Here is an 18,015-nt window from a genome sequence, read left to right on the forward strand (position 1 = left end):
GGGACGTAAAGGACAGTTTTTGCTCCTTGCCCTCCTAGGTCAACTAAATTCAAGGGGACTACAAGCATCTCTCAAAATGTCCTGTAGCTGTGGTGAGTCACCTGTCCTCTTGAGCAAGGAGGCCGTGGAGACCCCACCAGATGGACCTCAGCCAGTGTCCAGTCTACAAAGAGGAGGGTCAACACAGAGGAAACATTTCCTCCATGCTTCCATGTGAAGCCAGTAATAGTCGAGCAGGACCTTTGACTTATCTTCACATAGGTGGAACTGGTAAAAGAAAGGAGCCAGGGGCTCCTCCCAAGTCCATGTTACCCCTGAGGAACAGATCCTCAAACAACCTTAAGAGTAAAAATAAATTGTTTTATCTGGGCCAACTGTAGGGTCTTAAACACCCAAAAGGAAAGTATAACCAAAGATCGATGGGGTCAATATAACTTTTAAGTCCATATGTATTGCTAAAGGCTACATAACAAGAAACAATGCCAGACAGGAGACGCCTTCCTTTGAGTTATTGGGCAAGGTGGCACAAGAGACTTCCAGATAGTAACCCAGCATAGAACTGGGAAAATGAACAGCAGACCCCAATCTTATCTAAAGGAATATTGACAACTGATTGCTGCTAGATGAGGAACAGCCGATCTTCCTAAAACAAGGCTCTCTAGATAGGCTGACTAGATTCAACAGATGGACAGGCACTGGAGAATGGCTGGGGGGTGTTGACAACACAGTGGACAGTAACAGGGATGACAGAGTATATGGGCTCCAGTATGTGGGAAGGGGGAGACTATGGGAGAGTGCCATTTGGGAAGTGGGTATATAGATGAATGAGATTGGGATGTTCTATATGATATACACACAGAAAATCAACTAATTGAAAAAAAGACTTATATTTGAGGAGGAAGCATAAAATTTTACTTCATGTTAAATAGTATAGGTGATAAACATTACCAGTGAAATCTACTTGATGACTTTATATCCATACTCAAGTACTAAGGATCTGATTGTAACCAACTGTGACTAGTAATCATCAGATACATAGAGATTAAAGACATAAGTGCAAACATCTAAGTGTTAGTAGCATTAAAAATGTAGGAAACAGCATATTTTAAAATGAAATGAAGTTCTTTAAAGGGTAAAAACTCATTCAATTTTATAATTTACATGGTTTATACTGAGTTCAATATTGCATAACTATATTAATTCAACTGTCAATCTAAAAATTTACAGCACCTTTGAAAGAGATGTATCCTTGCTCTGGAGTGTGTTACTGAATATGTTAAAGTTATAATGACATGCTTCTTCTAATCATGTGGTTATTAAATTTAAAAAAATTTAAATAACTTTCAAAGCATAAAAATTTGCTTCCTAATAATTAGTATGTGAAAAATATTACCATTGAACTCTACATGATGACTTTATATCCATTCTCAGATGCCAAGGATCTCAGAAAGTAACCGACTGTGACTAATAATAATCAGATATATAGAGATTAGAAATGCATGTGCAAACATCTTAGTGTTAATTACATTAAAAATGAATTTTCTGTATGAAACTGTGTATTTTAGTAATGAAATGGAGATCTCCTTTAAAGGTTAAAATCTCATTTAATTTTATATCTTTTAGGGTTTATACTGAGTACTATATTGTATAACTGTACTAATTCAACTGTAAACCTAAAAATTTATAGCCAATTTTGGAAGAGATGCATATTAGCTCTGGAAATTGTTATTGAGTATGTCAATACTGTTGTAATGAAATGCTTCTTCTAATTATGTGGTTATTAAGCAAATAATTAAAAAATCTCTTCTTAAATGTTACTTTCTATTTATATCTCATTATTATTCATTAATCATAATTAATTTATTCAGTTATCAGATCTTCTTGACCCCTACACTGTACTAGGTATTGTGGGCGCCATGGTGAAGCAATCACATCAGTTCCTTGATCTTACACCAGGTGAAAGCAGCAACACTCTTTTCTGTGGCAAGTAGACTAGAAGTAGATACTGGTGAGGAGTGTCACCATGTAGAAAGTGTCACCATTCATGGATATCTCTTCCATCTAACACTTAACATGCCCCTAAGCCTTAAATATGATTATTTCAGTGATTAAATAGTGTTGGTACATTGTGCAAAAGTACCCTACCACATATTCACATTCTCTCAAGAGCAAAACAGTTTTCTCATGTAAAAAGAAATAATACTCTAGTTTTTCTCCAGGTTATTGTCAAGAAGTATTCTCAGATTCTGAGCACAGTAAGCCAATATACTTCTGAATAGGTAGGTGTGTTCTTTTTAGTCCTTTCTCTCTGGGTTCAGATATTACCTATTCAAATGTATTATAAAATAATCACTCAAAAATAGTCAAGTTGTTCTAACTCAAGGTCTCTATTCCTTTCTTTAAATTTTCTTCTCTTTCCTCTCCCTACCCTCCCTTCCTCCCTCCCTCCTTTCCTCCATCCCTCCTTCCCTTCCTTCCTTACCAGGAAAAGCCCGATACTTGGGAAGGCACTCCCAGTACTGCTTACCTGACTTTCAGTAGATCACTTGTTTCTTGGTAGGAGCTAAGAGCATATTAATCCTCAGGAGAATATGTAATCACAGTGACTTGTTCAGTTCCACCCTCAAAGGATTCTTACAGGATTTCACTTACCTCCAAAGGCTGGTTGCCTTCTACTTCTGAAGTTTTACTTCTTGTTTCATCCGCTGTTTCTCCTATCATGCAAAAAAGACAAGAGAACGATACTGTTAAGGCCAAACTGTTTTGTTTGTTTGAAATATTTGTGTTAGTCTATGTTTCATACCATGGAAGCAACCACAATTTCCTTTGTTAAAAATCCTGTTTCATATAGGTTTACTCTGGAAAAATAAAATCTTATTTTTTATGTCAAATCATATCTCATTTTATTTTTTGACTTTTAAGATAGGGTTTCCCTGTAGCCACAGCTGGCCTGGAACTCACTATGCAGATCAGGCTGGCCTCTCTCTCACAGATCCACCTGTCTCTGTCTCCCGAATGCTGGGATTAAAAGCACGCACCACCATTCCTGGCAATTCAAATCATATTTTAAATAAATCAAGAAAGCCATGACTTAAAGATAGGCAAACTATTTTAAAACAGAAATTTCCTAATGGTATGACTAACTGTCCTCCAAATTTGTTTTCATAAGGTTTATTCTTCAGGATTTTTTTTTTTTCGTCACTGAAAATTTGCCCTAAAGTAGATGTTTATATTTCTGTGTAATAATGAACCAAATGCCAGACACTCTTTACCGCAGGAAAGAACAATCAACACACAAATAGCTGGCACCCATGTATGTTAAATCACTAAGTTAATTTGGACTAGACTGACTTAAATGATATAGAATAGACATGTTCAGCAAGTAGAAGCATAATAACTTATTAGTGACCTACTTGAATTTATTAATTGTTAATACTTAATGATGAATATATATACACAATTAACCTACTTCTTTGAAGCATAATCAGAGGCTAATTTAGTAATTTGTAAATTGTTCATCCCACAGAATTAAGCCCACTTAAGAATGTACACAACAGTGAAATTATCAAGCTTATGAATGATGGCTTGCCTGAAATCAAAGGTCAGGTATTTTTTAACATAAAGAATGTCAGCAGTACTGACAAGCGATAAAGAATGAAAATTTTGCTGAGCTTAACCTTTCCTTATGAAACACAAAAGTTTAGTTTACCAGTGGCGATAATCAAGAAAAAGCCTCTTGAAAACTGCATAGGAATAAACTGTTAGATTCTAAAAGCATAAAGAATTAAATTTACTTTCAATAATTTAGCTTCCCAAAATGTTTACAACCTAAACTTATCAATGCATATTCAAGTCTTTCAGCTTTGCTTTCAGTTGCATGCAGTATCGCTGTCATTCACTAGGACCCAGCACAAAACAGATGATCAGTAAGCATTAGTTGAATAAATTAGTGAATTTCTCTTTGTTGTGTCAAGCATTTAAAAGTGGTTAATGAAAGCTGTACTTGAGCAGGCAGCAATGTCTCCTAAAACTTATCTGTGAAATTTAAAAGGCAAATTTATGAAGTATCATTTTGACATATTGTTATTTATAACTCATAATGGTGATACTCTTTAAATTTCAAAAAGAGCGATTTTTTCAAAAATCATACAGAAAGAAAATCATCATAAACTTTAGGGTATGTGTGTATATAATGCTTTATTTTTAGGTCAAAAATTAAATCAACTGACTGTTGTGGTCCAGGACTTCAAACTATTCTGACTGGCTTTTTAAAAATATTTTATTATTTTTATTTTATGTGTATGAGTATATTGCCTGCATGTATGTGAGTGCACCCATGTCACGCAGTGCCACGGAGGTCAGAAGAGGGCTTCGGATTCTTCTGGAACTGGAGTTAAGGATGGCTTGTAGCCGCCATGTGGATGCTGGGAATTGAACCCGGGTCTTCTGCAAGAGCAATCAGTGCTCTTAACTGCTGAGCCATCTCTCCAGCCCCCTGACTGGCTTTTTAAGTGGTTGTTTATACTGGTCATCCACTGATGCATCAAAAACAGTCTTCTCCTTAGCAACCCCTTTCTCTCTGGCAGGGATAAAATAATCCACTCCCAATTTACAGGTGGAGACGTCAAAGTACAAGGAATTCAGTCTGTTTGGTTATGGACATGAGACCACTACCAGCATTCGCAGCCAATACAAAGCAAACTTTTGTTACAAGGTCAGGGCTGGGTTAATAATGCACATGTAAACCCAAACAAGGTGTATGAGGAAATATGAGAAACTCACTGAAAAAGTTGCTTACCCTAAGAAGACTTGAAATGAGTACTTTTTTTCACCCACAGTCATACAAACACTACATCCAGCACAAAGTCTACACTTGCTTTGGCATTTTCATGTTTCAAGGTGAGCATACAAAATATTCTCCATTTCTTCCTCCTGTTTGCAAAGGTTATCAGTCAGTGCTCTTGACATCATACAACACATCTGCCTGGAAGCAACACAGAACTAACACTCTACTGAAATGTCATGTCCGGTGATGACTCAGGACAGTCACTGATTACAAGGAAAATTGCGAACCGCAAGATTATTTCTACAAACAAAGGCTCAAAATGAAGTGGAACACGAAGGGGAAAAAGGTTACAAGGAAATATAACTCAAGATTTTTCCCTAACTGAAGAATTAGTTAACCATGGTAAAAGCTCAATTACTTTGTATAATCACTTAGATGTGAGATACTGTTAACAATAAATAAAAATCAATGTGATAAGTACTTTTGTTTTCAGACATCACTTATGCTTACATAGTTCAAAGATCCCAAAAGTTCATTTACAAGCCAGCGATTTAGAAAGAATGAAAAGCCTCTAAGATTTTCACACTATTTCACCTTCTATAAAGGTGTTGGTCAGTGTGGGAAGATCATCACTGTCCTAGTTTATTTCTTCATTGCTGTGACTAAATACTCTGACCAATACCAACTTGGGGAGGAAAGGGTTTATTCGGCTTACATCTCCCAGGTCACAGTTCATCAAGGAGCCCAAGGTAGGAACTCAGGGCAGGAACCTGGAAGCAGGAGCTGGAGCACAGGCCATGGAGGAATGCTGCTTACTGGCTTGCTCCCCTGGCCCATGGTCAACCTGCTTTCTTATACAACATAGGCCCACCTGCCCAGGGGTGACACCACCCACAGTGGGCTGGGCCCTCCCACATCACTCAACAATCAAGAAGGTGCCCCATGGACATGGCCACAGGCCAGTCCAATGAAAGCAATTCCCCACTTGAGCCTCCCTCAACCCACGTGTGTCAAGTTGACACCAAAGCTATCCAGCACAATCACCACCCCTCTGTTTGAAAAGTAAGTGAACTCTAGGGCTCACAGGCACCAAGTGTATCGCAAGCCACATAGAGACAGGTGGAACATTAGTTCTTTAATGAGATCATGCTGCCCAGAATCCCTGCCCCTAGAGAAGTAGCTCAGCTCACCAGGCCACAGTCATGCAGCTTCTCAAGACTGTCAATTCAGAAAAGAATAACCTCTCCTTCTCTGTTTTTTAAGCATGCTTTCCCCACTATCTTGGGTTTCCTTACTCTTTCTCTAAAGCTCCCCTTCTGGCCATGTGGTTGCTAACTTTGTCTAACCTCCATACTGGCTTAAAAAGGCATGACTTTTCTCCTTCTCTCCTCCATTCTACTCTTGGCAGCTTCTGAGATTTACAGCTTGCCTGCCCTGGGGATTTTTCTTTTAAACTCTAATAAGATGTCCTTTAGCTTCTGTTGGAGTTCATTCTTAAATATTTTTAATAATGAGACTAGGAACTCTGATTTCCCCTTTATCTTTATGGATAGAGGCAGCTACATATGGGGGGAAAGAATCCAGCACCAGAGAATGTAGTCTATGAAAGGTTCTGGTGGATGAGGGTTAAGGCAAGAGGAAAGAAGCTTGCTGGTAGAAGGGTGTGAAGAATCAACTGTTCTGAAAGGGAGCTCTGAAGATAGGAACTAGTGTCAGCCCACCCTCCCCGCTTCTCCCCGTCCTTTTTGCTTCCCAAGGCCTCACACATTATTTGTTTTCTTATTTTTCCAATGATGATGCCAAGTACTGACCAGAGCCTCTGTCCTTCCTTCTGGTCTTAAAAGCAAACAAACAGTCCTTGTGTTATTTTTCCATAAGTTTTTAAGACCAGAAACAATTTTACTAGAAGCAAAATTCTTCTTATATTATACCATGTAAGTCTGTTTAAAAATGTAGGTTTTATTTTCAATAATGATAAAGGCTACACATACATAATAATAAAGCATCTTCAGAACTTAAAGGGCTGATGTGAAATTCATCTATAGCTTAAATTAGAGGTTGGCCAATTTCTGTTGTGAAAGGCCAGATAGTAAACACGTTAGGCTTTACAGGCCATATGGTCTCTGTCACAACTTCTTCACAACTCTGTTCAAGAGAAGTTAGAGACATTATGTAAGCTAATACGTGGCTGTTATCCAAAACAATCTAATTTATGAAGACAGGTGGCAGGCTGAAGAGTTTACTAATCCCTGTTTTAGAGGAATATATGCACTCTACCTTTGCTAGGATAAAAAAATTGGAATACATTTGAGTTGTACAAAGAGACGAAAAAGGACAGCCATTACACTACCATCCCAACCTCATTCTACTGTGGAAAGATGGGAGAGAGGTGACATGGTGTTGGATGAGCAGTAGGCAAACAGGAAGGCAGAAAGGGGAAGAATTCCAAAGCTTGGGAAGGAGTCCAAACACCTCCTTGGTTCATCCAGAGGAAGTCTGTACAGAGGTGTTGGTGGTAGGGAGATAAGGGAACAGACCTTTGATTTGCACTCTTTATGCTCCATTACCAGTCATTCCTTGCCAAGCCTCTCTGGATTGGTGAGTTCTGGAGGACTTACTTGTATATGGTTCTACCCTTTCTTCAACTTTCTGTTGAACGTTTTGCTCAGATCTACAGGGGCCTTTCCCTACTAGGGAAAACTGCACCAACCCCAGTATACCTTGCAACTAGATGGAACTTGGTCTAATTCTGGGGTTCTGCTTGATTGTGATTTAAACCATATTCTTCAACACAAGCTTTCTAGGCAATAAAGGACTTGGTTTCCATCTGTTCCTGTTTTTCTCTCAATTGGTCACATCCCATCTGGGAAGAGGACTTTTATTACTAGCATGCCCTTGGGTCCCAAAGGACCAGGAATGGACTAATGTGGACATTAACTGGAGTCTGTCTGGATACACACACACACACACACACACACACACACACACACACACACACAAATAGGAATACCAAAAAAGTGTTTTCTTCTTATCTTTATTAGAAAGGATTTATCTACAACTCTATATCTGAGAATGTAATCTACAGCAGTGTTCTAAGGAGCTCACACAGGAAAAAAAGTATTTCTATGGTCAAAAGTATGAGAATAACCTGCAGAGCATGAGTTCTCTGCCAGCTGATCTCCAGTGCATTTTAGCATCTGAGGAATTTTGTAGTAAAGAAATTTAAAATAGTTTTTCATAATGTTTTAAAAGGGGGGGGGGGTCATTTTAGTCACCAAACACCTATTAAACACTTTAAAAGGCTCATTAAAACTCTATGGGAAATGTTGATATACTAATATTTCTGAACAAGGCTGGCATGACACTGGTTATAAAACATTATTTTTATATCACACTTCAGAAGGCTCTCAATAGGTCAATTTATTCACTTTTGAACATTCATTTTATAAGATGCTAATATACTTTATCCCTTTCTATGATTTTTTCCCACAATTCCCTGTTAATTCATTCAGTTACATTTGGGGCACACTAACAGTATGTGGCTGCATTCTACTGCACCACTGATTCCATAGTAATTGATAATCTGCAAAGGAGAAAAGGATAGCCAAACACCTTGAAGACATGGGAGAAAGTTCCAGTATTTTAAAATATCCTGGAGTGGAATAGGGGTATCGGGGAGATAGGGGAGGAGCATGAGGGAAGAAAATGCATTAAAAACAAAGTTACATATGAAAATGCCATAATGAAACCTATTGCTTAGTATGCTAACTTGGAAAACTAATAATTTTTTTAAAGATAAAAAATAAAAATATTACTCCAAAAAATTCTACCAATTAGGGATTCATTAGAGTTAATGAGAAAGGCTTTTAAAATGCAAATACCATTTGGGAGTGTTTGCCTATTAGTTATTCAGCAAATGAAGTAGTGGAAAGAACTGTGGAGTGGCCGAGCCATTAACTCCTTTTCAGTCTCCAGTCCCACTCATTATACAAGGCAGCCGGGTGCCATGGAAAGAGAATAGCTTGAAATCTGTCAGAACTTGACCCAAATCCTTTACCACATTCAAGACCTTGTGCAAGTTAGTTAAGCTCTTATAGCCTCAATTTCTTCATCTGAAAAATGGGGATGATGATCAACAAGGTGACTGTTTAATGATCAGATGAGAGAGCATGGCAGGCACTAATTGCAGAGAAGGGAGGGAGCTGGAACTAAATAGTGCTGTTGTAAGTCTAGGTGTCAAACTGATGTCCTGCCTTTATCAAGTACCTATTGCCCTATCTTAGAGTAGTAGCTCTAGAGACTGAATGCATGCCCTCAAAATTCACATGTTGAAATCTAACACCCAAGGTGATAAGGTGTGGCCTTTGAGAGGTGACTGGGTCTTGAGGGTTGTGCTGGATAGCTTTAGTGTCAACTTGACACACCTGGGTTGAGGGAGCCTCAATCGGGAAATTGCCTCTATTGGACTGGCCTGTGGCCATGTCTGAGGGGCATCTTCTTGATGAGTGATGTGGGAGGGCCCAGCCCACTGTGGGTGGTGCCACCCCTGGGCAGGTGGGCCTGTGTTGCATAAGAAAGCAGGCTGAGTAGGGGCCAGGGGAGCATGCCTGTAAGCAGTGTTCCCCCATGGCCTGTGCTCCAGCTCCTGCCTCCAGGTTCCTGCCCTGAGTTCCTACCTTGGGCTCCCTGATGATCTGCGACCTGGGAGATGTAAGACAAATAAACCATTTCCTCCCCAAGTTGGTACTGGTCAGAGTGTTTTGTCACAGCAATGAAGAACAAACTAAGACAAGGGTGGAACACTCATGAATGGGATTTGTCCTCAGAAGGGGCTAAAGAGTCCAGAGTGTTCCCCTTTAACCATGTGAAAACATTTTTATAAGGTCTATGAAGGAAGCCTTCAACAGATTGCAAATCTGTCAACAATTGGACCTTGGCCTTCTCAGTCTGAACGTATGAGAAATAACAATTTCATTATTTATTAGCTACCTATTTTATGGTATTTTGTTATAACAGCCTGGATAGAATGAGTCAGTGAGGGTGACAAGAGACCCTTACACACTCTCACAGCCTTGTGAGGCGGGCATCACTATGTTCATTTAACAGAGGAACCCGAGGCTGCTGAAGATGCCATTTTATTTCACAATATACTACTTCTCATTACGCATGAAAATTTGAGTTGTTACCCAATTCCAACTGCTACAACCTCAAAAGATCCAAGAATAGGAACTACGCCATGAAGGAAGGAATGCAGTTAGTAGGCAAACAGAGGAAAAGGTTCAAGCCCATTGGGTATGGTGGCACACATACCTCTAATTTCAGCACTGGAGGCTGGTGGATCTCTGTGGGTTAGAAGTCAGTCTGGTGTCAGAATGACACCAAGAACATGTTAAATTAGCATTCCTAGATTATTAGTACCACACATCAGATAAGGATAGAATATAGCTGGCACACTGACATCATTCTGGTAACAGTGAATATTCAACAGATTTCTCTTGATTTGACTATAGATGAGAAGGAACAGTAAGAAAGAGAAATTCAAAGATTATGGAAGGTGGTAAAAAAGAGACAAATAGCACTGTGCTTGGGCCCCACGAATCTGAAAGGAAACACCTGATCCCACATGGCAGTGAGAAGTAAAATCATTGGAGAGGCAAGAAAGAACCATAGTATTTACTGGAATGGAAACAGATAAAATCCAGAAGTGCTGAACGTGAGATTTAAAGACTCCAACTCACAGCCCTTGATGGGGTAGAATTCCCTTTTCCCTGCTCTGGGGCAGAAAACAGAGAGCGAAGACCTCCAGAGCAAACTCACAAAAGCATCTTTAGACAGGGTCTGCATGAGGCACAGGTAGCAGAATCTCTGAAGGGAGTTGTTGCCAGCTGTGCCTCTCTTCTTCCCTGTGTTACTGAAATTTTGGGGAGCCCAACCTGGGTTACCACATGTTATGGGGGAACTGAGGTTCTCTCTTGTGGTTCTTAATCCTGTTTTATAAGAACTTAAGAATGGACTCAAAAGAAAGCTGGAGGACAGTTTTACTAGGGTTTAAAAGAAAAGATCCCAGGGCAGGCAAGCTGTAAATCTGGGCAGCTGACTAGAAGAGAAAGTTGGGGAAGAAGAAGAGAGCAAGCTATGCTATTTCTAAGCATCTGAATGATGGACAAGTAGCCACTTGGCAGGAAGGAGGGCTTCAGAGAAAGAGTGAAAATGCCAAAGTACCAGAGAAAACATACTTAGACTGTGGGCAGCATCTGAAAGAAATGGCCGAAGGGAAGAAAAAGGAAAAGTTATGCCTGAGTCAGAATCAGAAAGGCAGGCAGGCCTAACAGAACCTCATGATGACTGTAAAGACTTCTGGGAAGGAAAAGTACATTACCTTATTAAAGGGATAAATATTCCTCTCATCTCTTTAGCATGGCATCAGGTGAATCTGCTTTCCAGAGTAGTGGTGCCTTAGCCAGCCCAACAGGAATGTTAGGTCTCCACCGAGGCCAGAGACTGAATTTTCTTGACCAGAGGAAATAGCTTTCCCTAAATGGGCCTTTAATGCTACTGTAAGCCCAGGTTGGGATGAAGGAGGGAACCATTCCTAGAAAAATCCCATTTTGAACCACCTGGCTGGGAGAGCAGAAAATTCAGCACTACAACATCTCCAAACTCCAGTATTCCCAACCTTTCCACAGATTAAGCAAGTGACTATCATAAGCATATGAACATGAGACGTGGACTGAACTGACATGGATTTGTGGACATGCACATAACTCAGGCAAGGCTGTGGGTTCAGGGTCCTGATAAGACATGAGAATCTAGAGGCAAAGAAAAAGAAAAGACACTGCTCCAGGCTTAGACACCAAAAACCACTTGTGGAAAGCACTACCATCCAACATACCAGAGAGAAAGCTGTAGCTGGAGGTGGGGGAGGTATATAGTACTACGGGGAGCAACACACACAATGACTGGGAAACCCCTAAGGAGAGATGATTCTTGTGCAGCAATCTGTCCCACAACTGGAGATGCTGTGGTTAACTCATTTTGAACAACACAGTGATTAGCAGACTTCCTCCCACCTGCAAAGCCAGCTATGAAAGATACTATATGGGGTAGGGGGTGGAGGAGACCACACTCACCACAGAAAGGAAAAAATACTGATGATGTAATATTTTTATTCTACTATATTTCATATTTTTATTTTTAAAATTTTCACTTTTGTATATTTTAATGGTTTTGCTTTAGTTTTAATTTTGCTTGGTTAGGATTTTATGACTTTTTTTTCTGTGTTTATTTTATAGTATTTTTTTCCATTAATGTTCATAGCTTTAACTCATAAACTTTCCCTCATAATTTACTCCCTCTTTTTTTATTGCCTTCTCCATTCTCTCTTCTTTTTCTTAATGATCAATATCCTTAGCTTAAAGAAAAATCTTCAAGCAGGGCATGGTGGCACACACCTTAGCACTTGAGAGGCAGAGGCAGGTGGATCTCTGTGAGCTGAAGACTAGCCTGGTCTATATGTTGAGTTTCAGGCCAGCTGGGGTGACAGGGAGACCCTGTCTCAAAAAGACCAAAAAAAAAAAAAAAAAAAAAAAAAAAAAAGAAAAAAAAAAAGAAAGAAAAGAAAAAAAATCTTCAAATTACATTTAACCTGAGTACCACAGCTCTGCTATTTCCTATTGTTAGGGCTGTACAAGAAGCACAAGTGCTCTGAATTATATTTTGTCTTGTCAAATTATTGTTTTTCTACTGCTGTCTGCTTTGCCCTTCTAACTAGCAGTGAAGATCATAAGCTCAAGCAGAGACTATACATTAAAAAGACTCAGAAAATAAAAAGAGTAGCAAAAGAAACAAAAGGACACATCATATCTCTCTCGACAGATGTGTAATCACACAGGAAATTTTTTTTTTAAAGAAAGAAAACAACCTTCTACGATACTTTCCCTAACTGCTTGAAAACAATAGCTAGAAAAATATTTCAGAAGTTCTGCTTCTAAAAATATTCAGTGACCATATAAAAGACTCAAACAAGGAGATGAAATAAGGTAATCAATTCAGGACTTAGGTTAAAAAGCATGCAGAGTGGATGAGGAGGTCAGTAATATAGATAAGAAAATTCAGGAAAGGAAACTGAGATTCTGAAAAGAACTCAAGAACACATTAAAAGGTCATGTATCATGACCAAGTTGGTTTCACTACAGGGATGCAAAGATGGTTCAACACATATACAAATCAATAAATATAATTGCATTATCAGCTCAATACATGTAGAAAAGGCTTTTGACAAAGTTCAACATTCTTTCATTATAAAAGCCCTGAAGAAATCAGGAATAGAAGGAACATATTTCAATGGCTACATATTGAATAAAGCTACATATGTCAAACTTACTTGAACATCCATGTTTATTGCTACACTATTCTAGATAGCTAAGATATGGAAACAACTTAAGATATTCATCAATGAATAATAATTAATGAACAAAGAATATACAATATTCTTATAATTTTATTCAGCCATAAGGAATGAATTATGCCACTTGCTAGAAAATGGGTGGAACTGTAAATCATCCTGTTAAGTGAAACAAGTCAGACACAAAGATTGTGTTTTCTCTCATATATACATACATACATATACATCATCTATGTGATATAAAGTAGAAGTGAGGCTATGAGGAAGAAGAAGAAAGCTAAAGGAGAGAAGAAAAAGTTATGAAAGGAAAGACAAAATCACATTCATTCACATACAGAATCTAGATTTAAATATATAGGAGAGAGAGAGAGAGAAGGAAAGATGAAAACAGAGAGCAGAGCTATATGGGAGGAGGAAGAAGACTAGGAAGAGGGGATGAGGAGGAATGATATGGTGGGAAGGATGGCTAAGAGCAAGATCTGATATATGTATGAAAAATCTCATAATGAAACTCATATCATATGCTAAATAAAATTCTAAACAAATATTTGCTATAGACTCATGAAAAGAATTATAAATGACTACTTAAATATAAAACAAAAATTCAAGCAAGAGTTCAACACAATATGCAATCTACTTTTAAAACCATCAGTGTGATAGGGAAATCCTAACTCTGGTTAAACTCTGGTTTAAACTCTGGTTAAAACTTTAAAAAAAAAAAAAAGAAAAAGAGAAAGACAGGCATCCTCCAATTGGTACCAGTCATTACTCTCCTAGTCCCCATGTCTCGCCACCCTGATAACTGCTGCTGTTGGGTAATACTCCTCTTAGCCTTTATGGTGAGCCCATACCTCCTAAATTGTCTAACAGGATATATCAAGAGGTGTCTAAATGCCATCAAAATTATTGTTCTGAGGACCCAGTATGAGCCACAAATCAGGAGTCAAAGATTTGACTCTTGTCCCAGAGCCACTGGGGAATGTGATAGCCTGAGGTCCTCCATTTTTGTGTAAGAACCACCAATTTTGTGAGCCATCCCAGACCCTGCCCTAGCCCAGGGCCAGCAGTTCCAGGAAGAGCTGACCCCAGAGGAACACACCCATATAATCCTGGGAGGCTCCAATTGAGACTTAAATGGCTTTTGTGACTGCTTATCTGGCTTCTGTAACTGCTTGCTTGCCCACCTACAGGAACAAATATGTGACTGCTTGTTTCTGAGTAAATTGCTTATTTTTGAGTAAACCTTGTACCAACCAGTCTGGATATGGACTTTACCTTTAAAAGCTTTACTTTCCTCTGAGCAAGTGCTGCATTCTCTAAATCGGCTGAGAGAGTGCAGCCACTGGCAAGATAAATAAATGTGGCTGATTTCGGGGGGGGGGGGATATCAGTGTGAATTCTGTTTTTAATATGTATTTCTATACATTCTTTAGGCCTCATGTCAAATTTTAACCTCATGACTACTATTAAAATGATACAGCCAAAACCTTGCTTACTACTTTGAAGGTCTAGGGTCAGTTGGGCAGGTGGTACATGCCTGTAATCCAAACACTTGGGAGGTGGACAAATGAGGATTGAGAATACAAAACCAATCTGGGCTCTATAGTGAAACTTTTGGGAAAAAAAAAAAGAAAACACAACTTGGAATGTCTGTAGAGGTCAAGAAACCAGAAAGGATCCATGAGAATGCAGAGGGGAAAGAACATATGTGATATAAAATTAGAGAGGGGGAACCCTGGGGGCTAAAGGTCTAAGTGGAGATGGGGGTAGAGGATGGGTGAGAGGAAGAGGTGGGGGTGGGTTAACCAAAACTAAGGATTATGAAAAAGCTTATGTTAACCCATTACTTTGTAAGCTAATTTAAAAACATATATATATATATATATTAATTTCAAAAAAAGGAGTTTAAAGTGAGGGATAATGCTGCTCCCAGAATACATGGGTTAGTAAATAAAAATCTAAATATCAGGCATGGGATATTTCCAATGAGCTATTTGTTAGGGAGGTGCCAGAGGCCCCAAAACAACATAGGCTATTGCTATTGCTCTTGGTTGCCCACTATAACTAGATGGTAAGATCCTGCTAAAGGTACCACATACTTTGATTACAAGACATACAGAATTAATCTGGTATTGACTGGAAAACTTCCTCCCTGCTGACTACCTTTCATAGTGCTGAAAAGTTCTACACAGAAAGCTGAGGATGGGAAGACTTTAATGGTCTTACCCAGCACCTGATCCTGCATGCTACAATACTTATTTTCCAGGTAAGGGTGCAACCATGGCATGACTGTTGTGGAGGTAAGCAACCACAGTCAGATCCCCTAGAGTTAGCCTTAGAGGCAGTTGTAAACCAGCCAACATGGGTATTAACAAATTAAATCTTATCCTCTACATGAGCAATAATTCCTCTTAACTGCTGAGCCAGCTCTCCAGCCCAGGTATTTTGTTTTTAATTATGTGTTAATTATCTTTCCTGAAACAGAATAAATTTGTATTCTTATAGAGTAAGTTGGGTTGACCATTCTTGAGCCCCTGTCTCAAAATAATATGAATAAATGGCCCCACCAAGGACTTTTCTGAGAAGTCTACTGACAAGCTTTCCAGGCTATGCAGAGAACAGGCAGGTCTGACACACAAAAAGATTTTCAATGTGTTTAGCTTGAAGCCTAAATTTGTAAATAGAAAAAAAAAAAAGCTTACTCATTTTCTACAGGGTTATCTGGTATTCTGACAAAGACTCAATATGCTGTCTGTTGAATGACAAAGATTAGAGCATTGATCCATGACAAAGAATGTAAATTAGGGTGGTAGATAAACTGGCATCAAGTCACACTAAGTATTCAGTCTCTTATGCAACCAATAAAATCAACTTGTGAGCCAAGTATGGTGGTGTACACCTTTAGCACAGCACATGGGAAGCAGAGGCAGGCAGATCTCTCTGTGATAGAAGTCAGCCTGATCTACAAAGCAGGTTGCAAGTTCCAGGTCAGCTGGGACTATAGGAAGATATATAGATATATAAAACATCAATTTGTGAAATTGTGGGCTAACGTCAGGAGTTCTCGGCTCAATTTTCTGCATAGAAAAATAAGTGGCCTCATGAGATTAAATGTGAATTGCATACTTTTTAAAAGTACCAACTGGTCCAGAGGCATTAGGTAAACTTCTCAATATCCTAAAATAATTCTTAGATAAAAGTATTGTAGTGTGAGAAAATTACAAAGAAAATATAGCATAAAGAATAACAATATATGTAATACATTATAATCAGTTTCATGTTAAGTCCTGTTCCTTCAGTAAGTATTTACTGAACATCTACTACAGGCCATGTACCAGGCTGAGTACCACATGAACTAGAATGACATACTTCCCCTAGCTTCATAGTTTACATTCCCTAGGGTATTTCAACAAGCTTATTAGAAATTGTAATAAGTGGTTGTAGAAATGAGATTATATGGAAAATCCGGTGAAAAGGGTGGCTAGCGCTATACAAGAACAAGCTTCTTTGTTGGGATCTTTTTTTCCCTCCATGTGTTTTTTGCTTAAAAAGTGTCTACCATCAAAAGCTAGTGGCAACCCTGGTGTCCACATATTAACCAGGATCACGACTTTTTTATTTGAGGATTTCATACTTGAATATACTATATTTGCATCATTTCCACCTCCCTCCCTATTCCACCTCCTGCATGTCCCCTCCTCAACCACCCCCTCTCAAACTCCTGACCGCTTCATATCTACACATTATCACTTAGGATTGTGGGTTTGTCCCTGAAAAAACAAATAAAACTGGTTTTCCCTCCCTCAGTAGCCATTGATTGCCTGTAGCTCTTCATCTAGGGGTGGGACCTTGTGAACCTTTCCTCCACTCATGTCAGTATGTCAACTGGAGCAGGCAGCCATACTGTCATTGTTGCTTGTTATGTAGCCTTTAGCTATGCATATGGACTCTTAAGAAATTACATTGGCCCCTTTAATCTTTGGTTATACTTTCCTTTTGGGTGTTTAAGGCCATTCAGTTGGCCCAGATAAAACAATTTATTTTGACTCTTAAGGTCGTTTGAGGATCTGTTCCTCAGGGATCACATGGGCTTGGGAGGAGCCCCTGGCTCCTTTCTTTTACCAGTTCCGCCTATGTGAAGATAAGTCAAAGGTCCTGCTTGACCATGGTTGGCTTCGCTGGGAAGCATGGAGGAAATGATTCCTCTGTGTTGACCCTCCTTTTTGTAGACCGGACACTGGTTCAAGTCCATCTTGTAGGATCTCCTTGGCCTCCTTGATCAAGAGGACAGGTGACCCACCACAATTACGCTGATCTGGAGGACAGGTGACCCACCACCATTATAGGACATTTTGAGAGACGCTCATAGTCTCTTGGAACTAGTCGACCTAGGAGGGCAAGGAGCAAAAGCTGTCCTTTATGTCCATCTGATCAAATTATTATAGGCCTCAAAGTATATTTGTTAAACATCCAAGAAGGTTAGGAATTCCACCAGTCTAGTGCTTTTAATTACTGTGTGTCATGTAGATAAATCTTGGGCAAAGACCAATTGTTCTCAGATAAACCTTACCTAGACATATATTTCTTGATCTGGTATGTATAATTTGTCAGTAGGTTGTAGGAGTAATATGGTTCCCTCTGGTTTTCAAAACTAGCTAGGCATTATTTATCTCTCACATTGTCTCAGCCCTCAATCATGGTTTTCGCACTTAAGGTGCCCCCATTTCCCCCCTTTCTCCCTTAATAATACCCTTTTCCTATGGTCCTACCTCTCTTGAACTCCTTCTTTCCCTTTATCCCCTAGGTTCCTTGTATACCCTTCCCT

General features: G+C 39.1%; 1 protein-coding gene across 1 annotated transcript in view; it reads right to left on the reverse strand.

Annotated features, from left to right (window-relative positions):
* The window catches only part of Umad1 (UBAP1-MVB12-associated (UMA) domain containing 1), a 149,293-nt gene that overhangs the window by 122,985 nt on the left and 8,293 nt on the right, over positions 1 to 18,015 (reverse strand). The window contains exon 2 of the mRNA XM_017801206.1: positions 2,653 to 2,714. Within this exon, the coding sequence (XP_017656695.1) occupies positions 2,653 to 2,714 (62 nt within the window). The remainder of the gene's footprint in view (positions 1 to 2,652; positions 2,715 to 18,015) is intronic.

This window comes from Nannospalax galili, unplaced genomic scaffold (genome assembly GCF_000622305.1).
Source record: "Nannospalax galili isolate Female #2095 unplaced genomic scaffold, S.galili_v1.0 scaffold62, whole genome shotgun sequence".
Classification (NCBI taxonomy): Eukaryota; Metazoa; Chordata; class Mammalia; order Rodentia; family Spalacidae; genus Nannospalax; species Nannospalax galili.